Genomic DNA, 24,089 nt, shown 5'->3' on the forward strand with positions numbered 1-24,089 from the left:
TATGCACATATCCATATGGGAGTACACATTCATATGGCTACACACATGCACATATGTGTACACACACACACACACACACACACACACACACACACACACATGCATACACACACAAACACTTAAACACACTCAAGTAGTAAAAAATAGAAAAGGTGGCTGTGTTCATTATATACGTCTATTCTTGTAGGTTGCTCTATTGGACTGTGGACAGAATTCAGTAGAACTGACTCAGCCGAGCCTGTATGAAACCAGAGATGTGGAAGTGGCTCGCTGTGGAGCCCTGGCGCTCTGGAGCTGTAGTAAGAGTCACTCGAACAAAGAAGCCATCCGTAAAGCTGGGGGCATCCCCTTGTTGGCTCGGCTACTGAAGACATCTCATGAAGACATGCTCATTCCAGTGGTGGGGACATTGCAAGAATGTGCATCAGAGGTGCCCAAGCCATTCTGCTTTTTCCGTTTGTCTTTCTTCCCCTCCTCCTTTTCTTCATTCCTTGCTCTCCATGTGCGTGCACATGGTTATGAGTGTGTGCATGTGTGTGGGTGCACACGCCTCTGTGTGCACAATAGGCTAGAGTCCGATGGTAAGTGTTACTGGATTGCTCTCCACTCTAATTCCCGAGGAAATGTTTCTTACTGAATCCAAAGCTCACTGGTTTGGCTTGTCTAGCCAGCTAGCTTGCCCTGGGGATCCCCTGTCTCTATCTCCTGATCCCCGAGATTTCAGGCAGGCCTCAGTGCCCACCTGGCTTTTAAGTGGGCACTGGTGACTGACACTCTGTGTCCATGCTTGTGTGCTGAGCATCACTCACTGAGCCATCACTCCAGCCCACTTTTTCTTTCTTTGGTTAAGAAAACAATCTAAAGTCTGACATGAAAGTTAAATCATCCTCCCCAAATGTCAGTTTTTTTTTTTAAAAGAAAGAAAATCAAAGTAATAGTACACTAACTAAATAGCACAGGACATATGACATTTATTTTTCAATGTTGGATAGTTCTTCTATCACTGAACAGATATGGAAAGCTTGGACTTTAGTGTCTGATCAATTTGTTCAGCGAGGTCACTCATAAATGTAAATAATTATAGTCACATTTTACACACACAAATATTTATATTTTTATATTTCTAGGAAAACTACCGAGCTGCCATCAAGGCAGAGAGGATCATCGAAAACCTCGTGAAGAACCTGAACAGTGAGAATGAGCAGCTGCAGGAGCATTGTGCCATGGCCATCTACCAGGTGGGGCCGGCCCTCCAGAGGCCTTTCTCACTCTTCTATTAGAGGCAATGGTTCTAAACACATGGTCTCTTCCTCTGGGGAGCTGTGGTATTTATGCACTGTGTCTCAAATACCTGACAGAAACAAGAGAGGAAGAACTGTTTTGGGCTCATGGTCTCAGACACCATGGTAAAATAGTTAGTGTAGGGCAGCCAGTTCACAGTGGCAGGGGAAGTGATAGACGCCATTCTCTTCAACATAGACCAACAAGCAGAGAGAGAGAGAGAGAGAGAGAGAGAGAGAGAGAGAGAGAGAGAGAGAGAGAGAGAGAGAGAGAGAGAACGAGAGAAAAGAGAGTGAGGAGAGAAGAGATAAGACGTGTGTTACACTTTCCAAATTCTGGCAGTGACCGACTTCTTCCGGCTGATCCCCACCTCCTAAAGGGTCCCCAGCCTCCTCTCAAACTAGTGCCACATATAGGGGAGGGCAGAGTGTGGATTTCAGAGCCAAATCTTAAAGTCAACACTTGGGAATATGCAATGTAGCAAGTACCCCAGGGGTCTTCATGAGCTTATGGGGGTGAGAACCACTGTACCATGATGATGACATGTACTCAAACATGCGTCAATGTGTCAGTTAATCTAATTATTTATATCCCATAAGATATACATATCTTTCTCACTATCTCCTAAAATAATTTACTTAGGGTAAAATAGCTCATTAGTATATGACCCTTTGTTGCTTTATACAGTTTCTATTCAAAGACATTTACCTTGGGAAAATTTTCTTCTACCAAGGTCAGACAATAAATGTGCATGTATGCTCTCAGTGTGTATGTGGATATCATGTATATACATTTTTTGGTTTTGAGTTTATTTATTTTGATCTCCACTAATTTTGTATGGGTTGTCCCCTAATATACCAGAGCACAAATTAGAATGATCAGGGGGTGGGGGTGGCCTTAAAAAATGAATGTCTAGCTGGTTATGGCCACACCAGCTTCTCCCTGATCAGAGTGGACTCCTAGAAGAATGCCCTTAAGGTGAGGATGGTAGGGTGGACTGCAAATGGAGGCAGAGACAGGAGTCATTTCTGCTAGGGATTATGTTTACTTTCTAAGGCTTCTGCAGCTAACCACAAGCTGCATGGCATCAAAAGACTTGTTTTCTGGAGTCTGGAAGTGTGTGGTCAAGGTGTCCACAAGGTAGTTTCTTCAGAGACCTCAGTCTGTGACTTGTAGTTGACTGTTTTGTTCTAGTGTCTTCATGCCATGTCTGTCTGTCTGTACTGTAACAGCTCTTAGAGAAAGGGCAGCCATCTTTTAGATGTTCATCACAATGATTCCATCTCCCCTGGATTTCCCTTTTAAAACTTGTCCCCACACACAGACATATTCTGAGGCACTGGTAATTAGATCTTCAAATTATGAATTTTGAAGGAGTATAGTTGAACTCATAATGCACATGCATGTATGTCTGTGTGCATGTGTGTGCATGTGTGTGTACGTGTGTGTGTGTGTGTGTGTGAGAGAGAGAGAGAGAGAGAGAGAGAGAGAGAGAGAGAGAGGAGAAAGAGAGAGGAGAGAGAGAGAGAGAGAGGAGAGAGAGAAGAGAGAGAATCATCCCTGAAACACAGTTGAAATCACAGGAGAAGGCCTATCCCAGGCGATCAGGATTCCAGGATTCTCTGGTCCAGTTGCCATTTGTTCTTCCGACCTTCCTCAGCTTTCTCCCACTATCTATGTCCCAGGCCTCCTAATTCTTCACTCTGGGATACAAGATCCTGGAAATCCCAGGGAGTTTCCTGCAACTCTGATGCACATTGTTATGTAACAGAAGTAACTTGTATTGGAGAACTCCCATAGATGAACCTCATTGACCATCACTGGATGCTTGAGATGCCTTGATCTCTAACAACCTCTGGTTTGACTTTTTGTGCAGTGTGCTGAAGATGAGGAAACCCGAGACCTGGTTAGGCTGCATGGAGGACTTAAACCTTTGGCCAGTCTACTCAATAATACAGGCAATAAAGAACGATTAGCTGCTGTCACTGGGGCAATCTGGAAATGCTCCATCAGCAAAGAGAATGTGATTAAGTAAGTAGGGCATCTAATATTCTGTAATAAAATGTAATCAAGTGATGCTTTAAGTTGGCTCTGTAATCAATAATATGCATCCTGGATTAGGGGTAGAATTCAAAGATTATTATGAATAAAAGGCCCATCCTCATCCTACTACCTAGCAATTTTATGTGTATCTGGGCCTGACATGCTATTTCTGTGTACGTATGTCTTTGTGAATGTATGTACATATTTATGTGCAAGTGTATACATATGTCTGAGACCAGAAGAAGGTTTTGGGTATCTTTGTTTATCACCCTTACCCATTCCTTTGAGACAGGGCCTCTCCCTGAGTCTGGGGTTGGGTTTTTGGTTTGGGATTTTCTTTTCAGTTGGACTAGAAGCCAGCAATCCCGACTTGGAGCTATGACTCCTGGTGGGCAGCACTCACTCAGCTTGTTAGTGTGTGCTTGCATCCAAACTCTGGACTGTACAGTGAGCATTTCTAATTGCAAAACCATCTTCCATTTTTAAAAGAAAAATGGGTCATCTGAATGGCAACTAGCTACACTTAGAGTAGTTACTTTCAATTAGGGTTTCATTTTTTTATTTTAATTATTTATAAGAATTTTAGATGTTGGGGATCAAACCCAAGGCCTTGTCCTTGGTAACCATGCACTTCACGATTGAACCACATCCTTGGCCCTTATATTTTTATATTTTTAAAAACAAATTACAGAATACTTGCACATTTTTATTTATTTTGATTTTTAAACTTTTCTCTGTGTCTATTTAGAATTCACACACCCTGGGAATATTCTGAGGAAACTCTTTTTTTTCTCTATTTGGTTTTTTTTTTAAAGAAATTTGTATGTTGTAACAGAAAATCAGCTTGTTTGATAGTATATCATCAAATTATTAGCAGACTAAAAATAATCCCCATTAATGCAAACTCTATTAATGGCAGCAATAAAAATTCATCCATAATTTGATACATAAACACTGATGAAATTTATTAGAAAGAATAAAGAATGTTCTATATAGAAATCAGGAAATCAAATATATGCTTTTATACGTGCTTCATTTGATTTAAGTACGTACTGCAAAAAATCACAGTAAAATTATATGAAGATAAATGCTAAAACTTACCTGTAATTTATACTGAAGTGACCCAAGAAGACCAATTAAAATGTTTTATTTGATAGTTATACATGCATATAATGTTTAGATCAAATAACTCACCCCCATTCTTACCTCTCTGATTCCTCCTTTCTGCTCCTCTTTCTCCCCCCCCCCATTCATGTATTCTTTCTATTTTTTAATACCCACTGAATCCATTTAGTGATGCCTGTGTGTGCATGGGTATAAGACCATCTACCAAGTATGAGTAGCTTCTCAGAGCCATATCCCTGAAGAGGACTGACTCTTCTCCCCCAGTAACCATCAATTACCAATAGCTCCTCATAGTGAGTTGGGACTTCAAGAGCTCCTCCCCTATCCATGAGGGTATTTTGGCTGCTTGATTGTATCCTATTCTTGTGCAGGAAGTCCCAGGCCATGTGAGTTCACATATTGTTATGTCCGACAAATACTGTTTCATAATGGACATCTAATCCTGGGTCTTACAGTGTTTCTGGCCCCTTCTTCTGTGATGATGCATGAGACTTAAGGGGAAATGATTTAGAGCTGAGTACTCCACAGTAATTTATTGTGTGCTCATTGACCTGTGGTGGGTCTTGTATTAATAAGCATATACCACAAAGAGAAGATTCTCTCATGAGATTTGAGAGATGCACTGATCTATGGGTAGAAAGATTGGAACTTAGAATACAGTTTAATACTATGTCCACTTAGCAGAGTACTACTCACTGGCTCTTCCCTAGGGCCTATGACCTAGCCAGTCATGGAATTTGGCTGAGTTCATCCCACCTTGACTTCCTCTTTAAAACTCTGTGGACATCTTGTCTTGTTCCTGATCTTAGTGGAACCGTTTTGAGCTTTTCTCTGTTTAGCGTGCTGTTGGCTGTCATTATATATTGTTTGTATCATGTTTAGATACATCCTTTGTAGTCCTAGATCTTCCAGGACTTTTATCATGAAGGGATGTGGGCCTTTTCTGCATCTAATGAGATGATCACATTTCTGTCCTTGAGTCTGTGTAATGAATTGCAATCACTGGTTTTCATAGGTCAGAGCAGATCACTTTTACAATCTGAGTTGCAGTAGCTCTTTGCTCATTTTGAAATACAATGACACTATGTATATGTCAAAAAGGAAAATATATAATGTAGTTCATTTCTAATACATGTTTAATATGGTTTGTTCATGTAAATCAATCTTTATGAGTGGAAAAAAACTTAGAATGAATTCACAGATTCTAAGATTCAGATGTGATAGCTGTTTCAGAGGCTATCCAGTGTCATGATCCAGAACACGGGTAGGTAGCAGGTGGCCAGCCATCAGATAATGAAGGTGAAATGGGGTCTACTGTTTGTCATGTGGGTCGAATGAGCAATCAAAATACAGTAATGAGAATACGTGGCTAAATTAATAAAAACAATTATTTAGTATGACTGTTATTTTTCTGAATATCTTTTCTGCCAACTTTGGACTATAAACAGCCTTCTTTCTCTGACCTTAAGGTTTCGAGAATACAAAGCCATTGAGACACTGGTGGGCCTTTTAACTGATCAGCCTGAAGAAGTCCTCGTGAATGTGGTCGGGGCCTTAGGAGAATGCTGTCAAGAACATGAAAACCGGGTCATCGTCCGGAGGTGTGGTGGCATCCAACCTCTCGTGAACCTCCTGGTTGGAATAAACCAAGCACTTCTCGTGAATGTCACAAAAGCTGTGGGTGCATGCGCAGTAGAACCAGAAAGTATGGTGTAAGTGGCCCTGGAGACAGGGAGATTTTTAACTTCAAGTGTATGGGGAATGTTTGAATGGTCACGAAAAGATCTGTCTCATCACTTAAAATTTATGGGCACATATGATGAACACTGTGTTACCACATGAATACATCATAACTTATCTAACCAGAATATTATCTTAGAAGATAAGTGGGGCTGAGATGGGCACTAAAGGCAGGAGAATTTCCAAAAGCCAATAATTTCCTGTGTGGAAAACATGCACTCAACAAAAATTTTCTCTGCCTTTTGTAGAATGATTATCTTTCCATCTAATAGTCTGAGCAACGTCTCATAGTATATTTCCCATTTCTAGTCAATTCAGAAAACATGTTTGCATCACCTGCAAAGTGGCAAAGGAAATAACAAGGATTTTAAGTGGTGACCTTATACTTGAATAAATATTGTGTATTAAAGAAAGATAAGATTTAAATGTCAATAGAAAATATTTGGGGAAAACATTTGGTATTGAACATATATGGACTTTTTCTTTGTTGTTATAACTATAGTGTAATAGCAATTTACATGGTGTATGTGGTTTATCTAGTATTATATGGAATCTAGAGGTGATATGATATATACAGGAGAATGTGCACATTCAGATACTACATCACTGTATAAAAAGACTTGAGCATAATTGGAAGTCTGTAGGCGATCCTAGAACCAAGCTCCAGTAGATACCAGAGGACAGCTGTATCTTTCTTCATATGTACATATCTCTGTCTACTAACCTACCTATATCCATCACTTATGTATGTACTTATTTATGCATCTACCTACCTGCCTATGAGAGAAAGGTATATTTTAAGAGGTTGGTTCCTGTAATTGTGGAAGCTTGGTGAGTTCAAAATCCAATAGAGTTTGGCTTGCAGACTGGAGATTCAGGCTAGCACTGTGTTGGCCGAATTCTTTCTGTCCAGACAAGGTCAGGTGATAGCCACAGGTGTGTTGAGGGATAATCTGTTGTTTTCAGGTTGCCACCTCAAGTATTAATCTCATGCAAAATATCTTTCATAGAAATATGTTACATAAGGCTTGTCAAATATGTGGGCACTGAGATCCAATCAACTTGACACAAATTTTAGCACGACAAGCTCATTTCTTCTCAGGTTGACATCAATATGCATGTATGTAAGCCATATTTAAGCTGTAGGTAAAGAGAATAAGGAGGTTTTGCTTTTGTCCTTGGGCATCCATGAGCAACTGAAAATGTATTCATCATTTCTACAGAGTTCCTTGGTGGTTTTTTGTTCTTCTCCTTGATATCCCTGAACTTAATCACTATGTAAAGTGAACAGTATTTAAATACAATGATAAAAAAATTAGCAAATCTAATGTTATAAAATAAAAGGGACAAAGGAAGGAGGAGGTAATATATAACCCTCTATAAAACGTTCATAACAAAATAAGGAAGAAATCTTCATGACAGTTGTAGTCATCTTTGTTACTGGTCACATGACCATACCTCATACTATAGGCTTCCTCTGCTATCCTTAACCAACACATTAGTGGGATCTGGTTCTTTATCTGTTCACTGACTCAAATTTCCACTCCTAAAGGGTCTTGAGCCTTAGTGGTTGCCTTAATTACTTTCTATTGCCATAGTTAGACACCATGACCAAGGCAATGTATAGAGGAAAGAGTTTATCTGAGGCTTATAATTTTAGAGGGTGAGTCCATGACCATCATGACAGGGAGCACAGCAGCAGGCAGGCAGGCATGGTATTAAGGCAATAGCTGAGAGTTTATACCCCTATCTGTCAGCATGAGGCAGAGACTGAGAGTTATTTGGGAATGGCATGGATTTTTGAAACCTCAAAGCCCACACCTCGTGACACACTTCCTCCAACAAGACCACACCTCCTAATCCTTCCCAAACACTTCCACCAAATAGGGACCAAGCATTCAAACTTATGAGCCTATAGAGGCTATTTTCACCCAAACCACCATAGTAATTTTGCCTGGATTGAGTTGCTGCAGTTTTCCATTGGTTTTAACCACATTATTGTGGTAGCACTGAGCTGAGTCAGGACATGTCCCATATTTCAGACATATTATCCCTTCCCTCTCTAGTCTCAGTCTACTGGCTCCTTGGTAGCCAGTGTTAATCATGGTATGGTCACTTCCTGCCTTACATCAGTAGATTGATTCAGAAGTCCTTTGGTGATAATTATTTCTTGGTGAATATACAGGATTTTATTTATACAGATTAGAGCTTGTTCCAATGCACCTTTTCCTTGATGATTCTAATAAGCCATTTCTGGTTCAGTACTTTCACTGTGCACCATCAAAATTCTCTTAATATTTTAAGTAAATGTAGGTATTGACTTTTCAGTCAAATCCATTGAAGAAAAGGTCAGGGAAATTAGCTTCATTCTTTTCTTATTCTGATTTTTGGAGACTCTGAGTTTGGAAACATCAAAATGGAAATAAAAAAGGCTTTGGTGACCTTCTTGATTGAGTTCTGAAGAAAAACAAGTAAAGTAAAAACTGAAGATGCTGAAATGTCAATAAATGTGATGATGAGTCAATGTACAAAACTCTCTGTGGATGTTAAAGAAAGGGTTGACTTATGGTACGGGCTACATTAAAAACTACAAAAGAGTAAAACCTAAAAATAAAACAGATTTTCCCAAACAAAGAAATCACCAAAGCTACAAATCTGAAACCTTGAGCCATATCTGCCAAAGGTTGTGAATTATTGACTTGAAGGTAACATTCTACAGCTGCCCTGTCTCTTCAGACTCCTCTCCAAATAAAGCCTGTGCTTGTCCAGGGCACAGACAGCATTAGTTTTTATAGAATGCAGATTAGGGGAGTGAATAGCATCAGAAGAAGTGTAGAATTCCCTGCCAGGTACCCAGTTTGGTATTATAAAGCATCAGGGGAAATGGAGTCATGAGAGTCATGTGGCAAATGATTGCTATTGTTCCCAACACTGTGTAGCCCAAGGAGCCTTTGGGAATGCTGGATGGAAAGGATGTGGAGACAGTGATTGTCACATAGCAGCAGAAGGAAGCTCTAACCAGTGGTTCACAGCCTCTTTAGGGGTCAAATGACCCTTTCACAGGGTCGCATCAGGTATCCCGCACATCAGATATTTACATTATGATTCATAACAGTAACAAAATTGCAGTTACAAAGTAATAACTTTATGACTGGGGGTCACTGCAACATGAGAAGCTATATTAAAGGCTCACGGCAGTAGGAGAGTTGAGAACCACTGCTAAACTTTAGAGACTTGGAGATCAGGTTGACTGAATCTTCAGAAATGGGTAGAAATGTGTTCCCTAGACAAGCAAGAAGGGATAGTTTGTGGAGTTACGTGAAGGGACTATCACAATGGCTAATAGATAAATTCAGATAAATAACTTTTCTACAGCCACAGAATTCAAGAAGTTTGTAAGAAAAATTAATAAGGCACCGTAAACCATTTTAAGAAGCACGTGGTTACAGAATAAAAAGGGGACAGGGCTGGGGAGATAGATGGCTTGGTGGGTGAAGCGTTGCTGTAGAAGCGTGAACATCTGTGTTTGCATCCCCAGCACATGCTAAAAGGCTAGGATTGGTGATGTGTTCCTGTATTCTCAGCACTGGGAGGTAGAGACAAGAGGGTGCTGGAGTCTCATTGGCCAGTCAGCCTAGCCAATCGGTGAGCTTATTTCAGAAAAGGGCTTCATCTCGGAAAATAAGGTGGAGAATGGTAGAGGAAGATAACCAGCATCCGCCTCTGGCCTCTACATGTGCACACCACTGTGGTACATGGGTGTGTGTACTATGAGGATCCAAGTTTATTCCAGAATGTACAATTTAAAGAGGCTTAGTATAGTGGCATGGGCTTGTAATCCCAGAGCTGGGGTTGTGGAGACAGGTAAACCCTGGGCTGTCTGGCTAGCCTAGACTACTTGGTGAGATCCAGGCCAATACAAAAGCCTGTCTCAATAAAAGGTTGTCAGTATTGGAGGAACACCACCTAAAACTGGCTTCTCACCTCCACATGCATGAGCACATGTGAACATGCCCCATGTATACACATAAAAAAGAACAAAAATAACCGGAAGTGGCATGGGAGACAGCTCAGGTGATAAGTGCTTGCCCAGAAAGCCTGAGGATCTGAGCTGCAGACCCAGAATCTACATAAAAAGCCAGGTGTGGTGGAACATACTTGAAATCTCAGCCATGGGGAAAGACAGGCAGATCCTGTCCATCCAGCAAGTACCCAGCAACCAAGAGGTCCCATCTCAATAAATAAAGTAGATGGAGTCCTGAAGAACAACATTTGAAGTTGACTTCTGGCCTTCACACACACGTGAATACCTGTAGGTGAGCATACTTGTCACACACAAAATAGAGAAAATTATTGAACCTAAACTCTTGGCTACAAAGAAAATGCAATAAATGTGATTGAGACTAGTCAGGAATGTGGAATCTACACAATGGAAGGAAGAACAAGCGTGAGAGGAGAATGCAAGGAGATCTAACACGATTGTATTCAAGTTGGACCATGCTGGAACATGGTCTTGGGCTGGGAAGATGGATCTGTGGCTATATTCCTGCTGTGCAAGCAGGAGCATCTGAGTTCTGATCCATGGAACCATGTAACACAAAGCTGAGTGAGGCATTGTACCCCTGGATTCCCACTGCTGGGAAGGCAGAGACAGGAGCTCCCAGGGGCTCACTGGCCAGCCCTAGTAGTCAATGATGAGCTTCTCTCCAGGCTTTTAAGATAAGCCTTTCCTTTCCTTAAGTCCCCATCAGGTTTAAATCCTCCTGTGTTGCACTGTTTCTGGCTAATGCTCTTCCTCTCCTCTTGAGATCCATTGTGACCCCGAGGCTCATTCTCCTGATAAATTTCACCTTCTGAAGAGAACTACTCACCGCCTTCCTTTCTGGATCCCACCTCTGCTGCTCTGTTATCAGTCCTTTTACTACATTCAATGACACTGACATGCAAATGAGCAATTATAATTCTGTTCTTTTAGTGCCATGTCAAGTTTGGATTTTGTTTTAAAGTCACCCGAGAGCCATTGAATGTTTCTAAGCTGAATAGAGACCAAACATCTTAGAGGATCACTGCAAGTCAGAAATAAGGGCAACTTATTCTAAGCCTGTGAAATAGGAAGTAATGAAGAACAGAGGAACCGATAGGTTCGAGAGCTGTGAAATATGAGGAGACAACTGGATATGACTTGTAATGAAGAGTGGAAGTTAAGACAGTAATCAAAGGGTTCCACTCCTGGATGCGGGGAATACAGCTAGGGAATAACAAGGGAACCTGAACTTCACAGGGGCAAACAGTTTGTTGACTATACATGGAAGCCTAATCCATCCCCAGGCCTAGCGTAGCCATTCGGCAGGCACATACAACCTAACACATGATGGTGAGTTTAGCGGCAATTCTGTAGACATCCAAGTTCCTGGGGCTCCAAGTGGCCAGGGCAGCTAGTCACCTGAGGTTCATATCTAAAGCTAAGCTGGGTCTGTAGGATAGCATGACTTAGTAACTGAGTCCTGGGTGTCATGTGAAAGACTATAAGGGCTAAGAACAGTGAAAGGCAAAGCAAACCTGGTTTTGAAGGGAAAATATAGTGGACAAAAGGTGAGAAGGATAAACCAAGAGTAGTGATGGAAACTAGAAGAGGTACTGGCAGATGGAAACAAAGCATGTAAAGGGAAGGAACTGATCAGAAGTGTGTCTGAATTGCTTTTCTTGTGCAACTTTCTATGTATGCTCCGGTTTTCCCACAAGTGTTGTTATAAATACACTAAGGCAATTTTTTAGAAGACAGTATTTTAAGTTTGGTAAAAATCCAAACAATATTACTCTTGGCATCATATTTCACACATGGATATTATTGCTAGAATTTTTTTTGATTTATTGCTTCTTTGAGCTATAAGTTGAATGTGAGGAAATGGTAAACATGTCTATTCTGTGTTGATTGCCCATAATTCATGGGTTAGGAACTCGTTTTGATGAACAGCAGCTGTATGTGCTAGTGATTCATGGCTGTGGCTTAAACTTGGGTCACATAACTGTCGAAACATGTACACTCTCAGCACAGTTTCACTAACTGTAACAGAGTGCATGAACAGCTCTCAGTGATATGAGAGATGTAGTCTTCATAATAACCATCCCCTTACTGATTCATGTGACTTCATAAAATTCTGATTTTGGAAAACTCCATTGACTCTTTTTCAGGAAGCTGTTGTGATGGTAACCATGTAAGTTGCTTCATATTGATTAGAAGTCTCCTTGAGATGTGTAAAATAGTACAATAGGTATTAAGTCTTTGAATAAATAGATTTGTTTATGTTGAGTTTTCCATTCTTATTTATTTTTAACTTTCTTCTTGTGCATATGATGTGTGTGCACATTTGTGTGTACAAATATCAGTGTGAGCATACAACAGCATGCACATGGAAGCCAAAAGACAGCCTTAGCACATTTGACACATCCTTAGGTGTCAGTCATTTTTTCAAACAGGATCTCTCATTGGCCTGAAAATCTACATGTGGAGTAGCCTAGCTAGACAGAAAGCCTCATACATCTGATTGTTTGTCCCCCAGCATTGTAATTATAAGCATGTACCACCACACCCAACTTTTGTTTTCTTGATATGGGCTCTGGGGATCAAGCTCAGGTCCTCCTCCTTACAAGGGAAACATTTTTTATGACAGTATAAATCACTTAGATACCATGACCAAGGCTACTTATAAAAGAAAACATTATTAGGACTCCCAGTTCCACCATGATCATTTCAGTGGAGAGCACAGCAGCAGGCAGTCGGCATGGTGTTGGAGCAGTAGCTGAGAGCTTACATCCTGATCCACAGGCACTGAGGTCAAGAAAGCTAACTGGGAATGGCTCCAGCCTTTTGAAACCTCAAAATCTGCCACTCAGTGACACACCACCTCCAACAAGGCCACACCTCCTCATCCTTCTCAAACAGTTCCATCAACTGGGGACCAAATATTCAAACATATGAGCCTGTAGGGGCCATTCTTGTTCAAAGCACCACACTGATTGAACCATTTCCCCAGCCTTTGATGGCTTCTTAATGAACTAATAAAAGATGAACTTTTGTGACATGTGTATAGGATGTAAGTGTCTAAATATTAGAGTTTTAAGGTCTATTCTTCAGAGCTAATGTGGCTTAGGTCTTCTCATTATTTTTTGTGCATTTGATCTCTACAACTGAAACTGAAGATGGCTTGACAAGCTCTGTTAGCCATGTGTTTCTGTCTGTTTTCTTACATAACTTATAGTTTTGGCTTCTTAAAGGCAGAGCTATATTATATGGTATGTAAATTTTTCTAATTGCTGTAAGTTGTGACTTTTAATAATCCAGTGGCTGTTCTTGCTTATGATCAATGTATTTGGGGTTGTTTTCTGCTTTGCATGATATCAAGATGCTATCCCTGCTCTCTTAATTGCTTGTTTGCCTGTTACATCTTAGACTAGCCTTTTTCTTAATAAATTTTATTGGTCTTTTACATAGAGTATGTATATGGATCTTGTTTGGTGAGTTGAACTAAATAAACATTTAGTTTAGTAAGTGAATTAAGCCATTCACAAATGTTTGTCGATGTGACTAAAATGTCTGGGCTGAATAAATGTCATACTTGTAAATTAATTGTATTCTATAGAATTTGCTGTGGTTATCAGGTTTACAGTCTTGGCTCTTTTGTTGTTATTTAGGACGGTTTATGTTTTTGTTCTAATGGTTAATATTATACCTACAAATTTTCATGATGCTCTTATTCTATGTAAATGGCATTTTTGCTCTCTGTCATTCTTTCTCACTAGACTTTGAGCTCACTGTTTTTCTAGACTGGCTGGCCGTGGACTCTACCTGTCTTCACTCCCCATGTGTGGGGTTACAGACATGCACCACTTATGTCTGACTTTTATGTGAATCCGGGGGATCTGAATTCAGGTCCTCACGCTTGTGCAGTAAACATTTGAGCAACTGCACTGGCCCTACTGGCTCTTTATTTATTTTTATTATTTATTCACAGCTCTCATCTAAATAGTAACCAGTAGGTTTGCTCTACTTTTCTTTTCCTTCTCCCATGATTTAATCATATGATACTTAAAGCTTACTCTTCAGACATTATTATTCCAGCCTGGGCCCCACCTTTCTGTAAACTTAGGTCAATGATTACTTGTGTGTGTGTACATACTGTATGGTAATGAATCTGTGCACACAATACATACTGATCACTGAGTTCTTGCTGAAATTTTGCTCATTTTTTAATTATTTAGTGCCTTCCAGTAGAGTCATGAAAGATGGCTACTGGTGGCTTAGGGTACAGAAGTTACTATGGGTTAGCACTGGATTTGAATGCATGCTTGGATGTTAGCCTGATTAGCTGCAATGTCTTTGACTCCCACTCTCTTTCACTAAATTTAATTATGCTGCCTGCCCCTTATTGCCTTGCCAGAGGCCCTGGACATGAAAAATGAGCTCACAAAATCTCAGCAATATGGTTGCCTGAACAAGACTAGCCTAATGATAACACCAGGTGACATGCTGACCTGGACATGGTCACACCCTTAGATGAAAAGTTACAGGAGGTCAATGGCTGCTGACAGGGAGAATTAGTTTCCTCTAGGGATAAGCTCCCACATAGAATATCTAATCCCAAGCAGTCAACCTTGGACACATGTACATATGAACAATGATAGACTCACTGTGTCATATGTGCATTAATGCATATATATGTACCATACTAAATAAAGACAAGACCATGAATTTGAGAGGAGAGACATGGGAGTCGTTTGGAAGAAGGAAGGGGGAGGAACGAAATAGATATAGCATTGATGGATGATGTTCTCAAGAAAAATACTGAGACACCTTTGTTATGTATGATTAAACACATTTTTTAAAAATTAGTCTAAATTAGTCTAGCTGGGCAGTGGTGGCACACGCCTTTAATCCCAGCACTTGGGAGGCAGAGCCAGGTTGCTCTCTGTAAGTTCAAGCCCAGCCTGGTCTACAGAGTGAGATCCAGGACAGGCACCAAAACTACACAGAGAAACCCTGTCTCGAAAAAAAAAATTAGTCTAATACTCCTCTAATTTTTTCTTTGTAAATTATTTTGTCTCTTTGTCTGGGGTCTAGAAGGTCCTTTTTGTGAACAGACAGTGACTTCTCCTTGTACACAGCGTATCATGCATACTCTTTTGTGAGCCTCATTATATTTTCGCTGTGTGAGTATTGGGCTTGACAGCTCTGGTGTGAGTGTTGGTTGGCCCGAAATACAGCTCATCCAGAAAAGGCAAAATAGAGGATCTATTTTTTCTTTTAATACAGAAACAACTTTCAAATACACAAATTGCCAGAGCCCCCTCCCAAGAAACTTCAATAGAGAAAGGGGTTTCGCTTTCCTTTTTTCCTTTCTAGAAGAAAAGGAGATTATAAAACTCACATCCTCATCGTCTTTTCAGTCCCTAATGTTTCATACAAAATGCCTGGCATCTGTCATCCACAATGTGCTGAAATCCTGATGTTCTGAATTTCCTGTTGTATCAAAATAACCTCAACATTTAAAGGTCAGCTCTGGAGCATAAGTATGTGCTGTAAAAGAGTTAAATGTCATGTTCTTTAGAAGGGATCAGGGTGAAGTCTGCCATCCCCAGGATTCTAAGAAATCTTGCCCAGCGTTTACCTAACTGGCACACAAACTTCCCACAGTTTATCCCATGTTTTCCTCCCACACATAGTAAAATGAACGTTTGTTGAGCCGACTGTCACAGGGCCCAGCGTTCATGTGATCAGGGCAGTGAAAGCCTCTTTATACAGCACACACAAGGATAGAATTAAAGCCACCATGGGATGGAGAACTCTAAATTTCCTATGTTTTGTGGTTCAAATATAATTATGCTGCATTTATACGGCTTTAAAAGATTTTTTGCATTGGGTTTATTTGTTCTTTTTAAAGGGAAAAAAGTCCAGCTATGCTCATGTGTACACAGAAGAGACTTAATCCCTCTGTGGCTTCTCAGATATGCTTGTTGCTGTAAAACCAGGCTCTGTGAGCTTTTAGGGTTTACAAAACATGCAGTCTATGTCTTACTTGCTTTTAATCTTAACATTTTTCTTTATTGTGCATTTTCTTCCTTTTTCATTTGCATACTTTTAAAGGCATGTAGATTAAAGTTAAACACAAAAATATGAGTCGTTAACTCTTCCAATTTTTCTTGTATTTTAGTGTATGGTATATTGCCTGAATTCATGTCTGTGCACCACGTGTGAGCCTGATGCACAAAGAGGAGAGAAGAGAATATCAGATCCCTTAGAACTGTGGTTATAGTAACCTGCCATGTGGGTGCTGGAACTGAACCCAGGTCCTTTGGAAGAACAGCCAGTCTCTTAACCACTGAGCAACCTCTCCATCCCAAATTTCATTTTCTTAAAAAAAAAATAGTTATTTTATTTGTTTTTAATTTTGTGTGTGTGTGTGTGTGTGTGTGTGTGTGTGTGTGTGTGTGTGTGTGTGCAAGCATGCACGCATATGTCTACAGAAGCCAGAAGTGGGCTTCAGATTCCCATAGACCTGGAGTCACAGGTAGTTAGTTGTGAGCCACCAGATGTGGGTGTTGGGAATTTAACTCAGGTCCTCTAGAAGAGAAGCAAGCACTCTCAACTGCTGAGTCATTTCTAATGCCCCTCAAATTTCCTTCTCAAACAAATGCTAGGCATTTTCAACTTGAGAACTGAGAGGGTGTTACTTTTCCACATAAAATGCAGTCAGTTGTATTAATGTGTGTAGGTCAGTGGCTGCATAAGTGGATGGTTCTCTCCTCTTCCTTATGTGAAAGAACACATGTGTATATAGTAAAATGAAAGCAGTATATATATATATATATATATATATATATATATATATATATGTGTGTGTGTGTGTGTGTGTGTGTGTGTGTGTATACATATATATATATACATACATGTATGTATGTATGTATGTATGTATGTATGTATGTATACTGGGAATTGAACTCAGGACCTCTAGAAGAACAGCCAGTGCTCTTAACTGCCGAACCATCTCTCCAGCCCAGCAGTAAGTTCATAAGCTGGGAAGTATGATACATACAAAGAGAAGTGCACCATTCAGGTGAACACACTAGTAAATTATTGGGAAGCTAAGCCAATTAGAACACTGTTGCTACTCTCCGCTGACTGTATCACAGCCTGCCCCAGGAACTAGCCAGACCTCCATCCGTGGTCCCCTCCTTTCTTGCCCTTTTGGCTGTTTGTGTCTTGCTGTCCTCATGAAAGCAGCTCTCTAGATTGACATTGTACCTGTTCCAAGCACGTGTGAGAGGAAGCTTATGGTGTGTGCTGGTTTTGTCTGGTTTTCCTTGTTCCAAAGTGATAGGTTGTTTTATTCTTAATTATTCATTTTGATGAGTTTTAACAGCTGTGCACATTCACCAAGACCCCAGCCAAAAGAGGGTACAGAACAACTCCTCCACCTCCAAAGGTTTCCTGCTGATGTTTTTAAATTAGTTGTTACGTGGACCTAATAAGGCCCTATTTGATTTCTGGCTAAGTTTGTACATTCACAGTGTGGTGTTCTGTTGTGTAGTAGACATTTAATTGCTAGAAAATGGTTGTGAAATTTTCCACTCCCACCAGTGTGTCAAGCACTTAGTATTGTCAGGTTTCTTTTAAATTCGTCTAATAGGATGAAATGGTATGCTATTTGTAGAGTTCATTTTATTTTCTGATAATGATATCAAATAACTTTCTTGTTATCCACATGTAAATGCTTTTTGTGGTTTTTCATGTTAATTTGAGCAAGTCTTTTATGTATTCTGGATACAAATCTATCACTACACGTATGTGTTATTCAGCACTCAGACTGCCTTTTAAATAGAAATCTGTAATTTAATGCGGTTGAATTTATCGTTTTTCAATTTTATGGCTAGTGAACTTTATAATTTAGAAATGAGCTAGTAGCTTGTTGTGTGTTTTTTTTTAAAGTGGAAAAGGCCAAGTCTAATTTTTCATACAACATTCAGTTGTCCCAGTATCATTTGTTGAAACTGACTTGGTGTCTTGGTTGTGATGTAACTGGTTAGGAAGAAAAGTCTCAAGAAGCTGTGCCCTAATTTTCTTGCATTCAGTTTGCTGGTATTTCATGTTTTCCTCACTTAGGTGCTATTTTCTTGGAATATTTCTGTCAGGTTTTAGACATTAGGATACTTAAACAAGTAGAGAAACGATGTTCCCCTTCCCCCACTGACTTCTGTGTGTGTGTGTGTGTGTGTGTGTGTGTGTGTGTGTGTGTGTGTGCGTGTGCGTGTGTGTGTGCGTGTGCATGTGCCTGTGCCTGTGCCTCACTGTTCGACAACTATAGTTTTATCATAAATAGTATTGGTCTTTCAACATTTTGAGACACTTTGGGCTACATTTTGGATTCCTAGATAAGACTTTTTATCTATTTTTATCTAGATAAGACTTTTTATCTATTTTTTATAAAGTTGTACAATTTTAATAACTATTGTTAGGAATATCAATTAATTTGGGGAAATGCATTTTTTGTTTAAATTTTTGAAACCAGAATGTGTTATGATTCGTAGTTGACATCCTCAAGATGAACTGGATGCAGCAGCAGCCTCCCGCGGGGGGTTGGCTGCTGATCTTTTGGAGAACCCACGTCTGAATCTGTGACAGACCACATTTAGGTGTCTCATTTGCCAGGCAGTGTTTGGTCTTTCGGCCTTGGCACTTAGTCAGACTTTCTCTTGTGCTTGGGAAGGCCGCTGCTTTTGCCACAGGTCAACTTCTGAAGGTGGTGGCTTCAGAGTCATGGCTGGGGCACAACATGTGTCTCCCATTGTGGTGTTTTTCAAATGGTTAGGTTCCTGTCATTATCTTCTGCTGCTCAGGGCCAAAGAGTTCAGAGCTGAAGGCACTTCCACTACTTCATTGAGATTGTGAATGTGGTGTTTAGTATCTCCATTCATCTAGATGTTTAATTTATCATTGCAATATTTTATAGCCATTCATGTAGAAAATGTGTGTTTTTAATACTTTTCTAAGTACTGATTATGTTAGTATGAGTAGTAATTATTCATTTTCCAGTAGTTGTAAGCTATTGTATGTACATTCAACTATCTTAGCATATCTTCATGTGTTTCAGGAAGGTTGCTTACTATTGTTTCTGGTCATTTTTGGCAGATACCACAATTGTCTTCATATTAAATCATGTTATCTGCAAATAATGACAATTTCCTTCCTACCCCTCACCAGTCTGCATGCCTTTCTTAACCTCACCAACACATCTGCCTTTAACTTACTTTTCTTGTCTTATCAAATAGTCAATTTTTCTAAGGAAGTGAGGGCAAGCCTTTCTCAGCTGTTACTGAACTTGGAGAAAACATGAAAATTTTTACATTTTTTTGTTTTGTAGCTTTCCTTTATAATACTCAAATTTCCATATCTGCCTATTGTCAGTTTTTCTTTGTAAATCACAAATAGATTTTTCAATTTAACAAAATAGTTTTTCTACCTTTACTGAGATGGTCAGATCATTTTTATTTTGCTATTAATTGATTAATTTTGGAAAGTTGAGCCAATCTTCTTTAGATAAAATCATGCTGTCTTAGTTAGTTTTCTATTGCTGTGATAAAAGACCACAATGAAATGCACCTTGGAAAATGGTTTATTTTATCCAGGGAAATTAAGGCAGGAACCCAAGGCAGGAACTGATGTGGAGTCCATAGAGGATTGTTGCTTACTGGCTTATTCCTCATGGCTTACTCAACCTGATTTCTTATAGCACCCAGGACCACTAGCCCAGGGATAACCCCACCCACAATGGGATGGGCCCTCCCATATCAATAACTAATAAAAACAAGTTCTCTATAGGCTTGACTACAACCTTATGGAGGCATTTTCTCAACTGAGATCCTCTCTTCTCAAATGACTCTAGGTTGTGTCAGGCCTGACAAAAGTTCAGCTTGCACACACACTGACCACATAGGGTAGTATCCTTTTCACATTATCTTGCATCCAATTTGATGGTATTTTGTATTTTGTGTTTACACACAGGTGCATTGTTTCATTTTATTTTCTTATAATATTTTTGTCAAGTTTTTTGTTTCAGCATTATGTAGACTTTATAAAAACATTGAGAAAATGATTTCTCTCTTATTCCCTGATAGAATTTGTGTACAATTATTTATTACTTAAATATCATATACAATTGACTAGTAAAACCATCTGGACTTGAGTCTTCTTTATTGAATGGGCTTGGGTGTATGATTTTGTAAATTATGAATGATATTAGATGTGGTACAGTTTAGGTTTTCTACTTCCCTTGAGTCAGTTTTGGTAACTTCTGTTTCTAAAGAAATATGTTAATCCTATTTGTTTAATTTAGTAGCATAAATTGCTCGTATCACCCTCCCTCCTGTTACCTTATATGGAAGGCTCATGACCCACTTAACTTTTTTTTGGATTTTAAAATTTTCATATACATCATAATCCGACATATTATGATGACATTCCCCTCACATTGCCCTCTGGGATCTCTTCTTCTTTCCATATAAACCCAACTGGACTCCAGTGGTGAAGCTAGTAAACAAAATGACAACACCTCTTTCGTATTTAACCACTATACACAGTGCTATAATAAACACAGCTCTGCACTTATCTCTTTGATCTCTCTAATGCCTCCATTTGGTTATTATTATTGTTATTTTGCCTATAGACGTTAACAACTGTTGCTTAATTTCTAATACTTTCAGTGTTTTCCATATGCCTTGTTATCAATTTCTGCTTAATACAATAAGGGCAGAAAATACATTTTCTGTGATTTCAGTTTTTTCCTTTTTTAGCTATAGTTTCCAGGTCTAATTTTGTAAATATACACTTACACTATGGAGACTATATATTCTGCTGTAGTTTTATATATCATTTATGAAATGCTGCTTATAGTTGGGATGTAGCTGAGTGATAGAGCACTTGCCTAGCATAGGCAAGACCTTGGGGTCTTAAATAAAACAACAAAAATAAATGTCAAGTCAACCAGATTAAATGTATTATTCAGTCTATATTTATACTGTTTACAATTTTTCTTGTGCTGGGCGGTGGTGGCACATGCCTTTAATCTCAGCACTTGGGAGGCAGAGGCAAGTGGATCTCTGTGAGTTTAAGGCCAGCCTGGTCTACAGAGTGAGTTCCAGGACAGCCAGAATTAACACAGAGAAACCCTGTCTCAAAAACAAATATAACAAAAAAAGTGTGTGTGTGTGTGTGTTTTTTAACAAACTCCTGAAAAGGGATTTGTACCTTTTTTTTCTAATTACAGTTATAGATTGTGATTTTTTTCTTTGTAGTTTTTTCTCCATTTGCAATTCTTTTCCATGCCCACTAAGCAGCCTCCTGTCTAATCCTCTGCTCCTTCTCCACACTTCAGATCTTCCATCTTTGAGGTCCTCTCCCTCTGCAGATGTTCTACTCACCCTGCTGGGGCACTGACTCATCCTTAAGTTATTCAGGTTTTTGTTGTCGTGACAACATTCCTGAGAAAAATAATTTGAAAGTGGAAAAGTTAGTTTTGGCTAGTTCCAGGTTCTGGAGCTGTCTCCCCTGATTTTGAAGTTATTGTGAAATACATCAGCCCAGCACAGGGAGTGCAGTGGGGCAAAGCTGCTTCATGGTGCCAGGAGATGTCAAGGAAGGGAGGGGCAGAGGAAGGGAGAAGAGAGGGTCCTAGGGACAAGGGGCACCCTTCAAGGACATGTCCCTTGTCATTTAGTTTTTCCAAATGGACCCCCGCTTCCTACTTTCTACTACCCCCCAATAAGGCTGTCAAATTACCCATCTGTCAATTGACTAATGCATCAGTTAGGTCAGAAAGTGAACTGGTCACTTTCCCAAACCCCCACCTCTGACCGTTCATCGGACCAAGCCTTTAGGAGACATTTCACATTCACACCATGAGCACCATGATGAGCTGTCCAGGTGCTAGATGTCCTTTCTAGCCTCCTGTTCAGCCATGGGTACCTTGTTCTGCTCAGCGTCTGATGCCCCAGGCCAGGCTGCTCCACATGGCCTCACTCTCCACGGTACCCAGGCTATCATCACCTCTCTGTAGGTTCTCGGCAACATCTTCTCCGTTACTCAAGACTTACTTCCCCACTGTCTTTATTCCAAAGACGGCTTTAACCGCACTGTCTAGAATCTGAAACTTCATGACTGTTTCCTCCTACCCCCAAGAGATTCCCACAGCATCACTTTCGGTCTAACCTGTGCTAGGCTGAGGGTCCATTGCCCTCTACTCCAGATGACTGCTGGCTTTGCCTCACAGTGGCTGTAGGATTGGGCCAGGGTGAGGATCTTTACTGGCACTTTTGGAGGATGTTTTTATTAGGTATGGAAGTCTAACATGATAATTTTCTTGCCATACTTCATAAACGTCCTGGTGTCTTCTTGCCCTTTTTCTATTGAGAGGTCAGCTTTTGTGTGTATCATAGTTCTTTATCCCTAATGTCCTCAGACTTAATGTTTGTGTCCCTCCAAAATTCACAGAGGTATGGATAATCCATAGGTAAGCCAAACACACACACACACACACACACACACACACACACCACACCTCTGCCAGGACTATGTGGGGTTTAATTGTACCTGTAGGAACTCCATAATCTCCTGAATATGTATCCCCTATCCTTGTTGACTAGGCATTTGTGTAATTAAACTCTCTGCATCATGCACCCCCCATGTGTAAAGAATAAATAGGAATTCCAGGTTAATAAAACACTGTTAGAGATAAAGAATTCACGTGATGGGGTTAAAGCAATCTGGCCACAGCAAGAAAGGGCGTTGTGAACTTACAGACCACTAAAGGGATCCCCACTGAACGTCAAAGAGGAAAAGCAGATAAAAAGTGAGGGACTTGAAACAAATAGGAGTCAAATGCCCGGGGAATGGTACTATGTGTGTGTGTGTGTGTGTGTGTGTGTGTGTGTGTGTGTGTGTGTGTGTGATTTGTAAAGCCGAAACTGTCTATATAACTAGCTATTAAATTTTAGGATAAAATCAATGATTTTTTTTCAGTAGGGGAAATAGCTGCTTAAAAAAATTCAAGTAATTAGCAGATTATGGGTAGAGGAAGGCATAAAAAAGGAAAATAAATATGTTGTTATTTGGAGGCATGGAAGTCTATTCTGAAGATATGCTAAAGATTAAAATCACAAAGTAAATAAGTGATAGACTTCATAACATGAGACGTAAGTAATAAAGAAGAATTAAGGAAGAGAGTTTGTCAGCTTGCAGCAGTAGTCACAACTGGCACTAGAACTTCGATTTGGGGGAATTTGGGCAAACTGTAGTTGATGAGGGGAAACTAAGGAATGTCAGTTGCTCAGGCTGAGAAACCGGGAAAAGCCTCTATTTCACAATTTCCAATAAAAGCATTCTGTTAGATGAGAATTACAAATGCCAGTGCTACACAGTACAGAGGGGCTATTGGGCCAGCGTCTGTCAGGGGTTTGCTGACAGACCAGGAAAGAGAACCGTCTTTACTTCACAGAGCTCCGAGGAGGGTCACCAGCATAACTAAATGATAAGCTTGCCTTTGGAGGCAGGATGATGAGGCATCTCTTACCGTGACATTTTTACAAAACATGCAACATTACGATTTCAAAATACATTGGTTTCTCCAGAAAGCACCAATAGCCTTGCCCGTGCCCCATGATACAAAACCATTGTTTATATCTGTGGCCTCGGTGGGCACGGAACCCAGCCAGACATCTTCCAGTCCTGGTAACATTAACACAACACAGAAGGCCAGCTGCATCTTTTTCTAATTTTGGCATTTTGTTTGTCCATTTTTTTTTTTGGCTGGGGGGTGGATTGTGAAGGGTCTCATGTACTTCAGGCTGGCCTC

At 40.0% G+C, this 24,089-nt stretch overlaps 1 protein-coding gene across 2 annotated transcripts in view; it reads left to right on the top strand.

The window, feature by feature from the left end:
* Positions 1–24,089, top strand: part of Odad2 (outer dynein arm docking complex subunit 2) — a 154,142-nt gene that overhangs the window by 58,778 nt on the left and 71,275 nt on the right. For both annotated transcript variants that reach the window (XM_042277920.2, XM_042277921.2), the window contains 4 exons: positions 188–430; positions 1,128–1,238; positions 3,158–3,312; positions 5,919–6,161. In XM_042277920.2, the coding sequence (XP_042133854.1) occupies positions 188–430; positions 1,128–1,238; positions 3,158–3,312; positions 5,919–6,161 (752 nt within the window). The remainder of the gene's footprint in view (positions 1–187; positions 431–1,127; positions 1,239–3,157; positions 3,313–5,918; positions 6,162–24,089) is intronic.

This window comes from Peromyscus maniculatus, chromosome 5 (assembly GCF_049852395.1).
Source record: "Peromyscus maniculatus bairdii isolate BWxNUB_F1_BW_parent chromosome 5, HU_Pman_BW_mat_3.1, whole genome shotgun sequence".
Classification (NCBI taxonomy): Eukaryota; Metazoa; Chordata; class Mammalia; order Rodentia; family Cricetidae; genus Peromyscus; species Peromyscus maniculatus.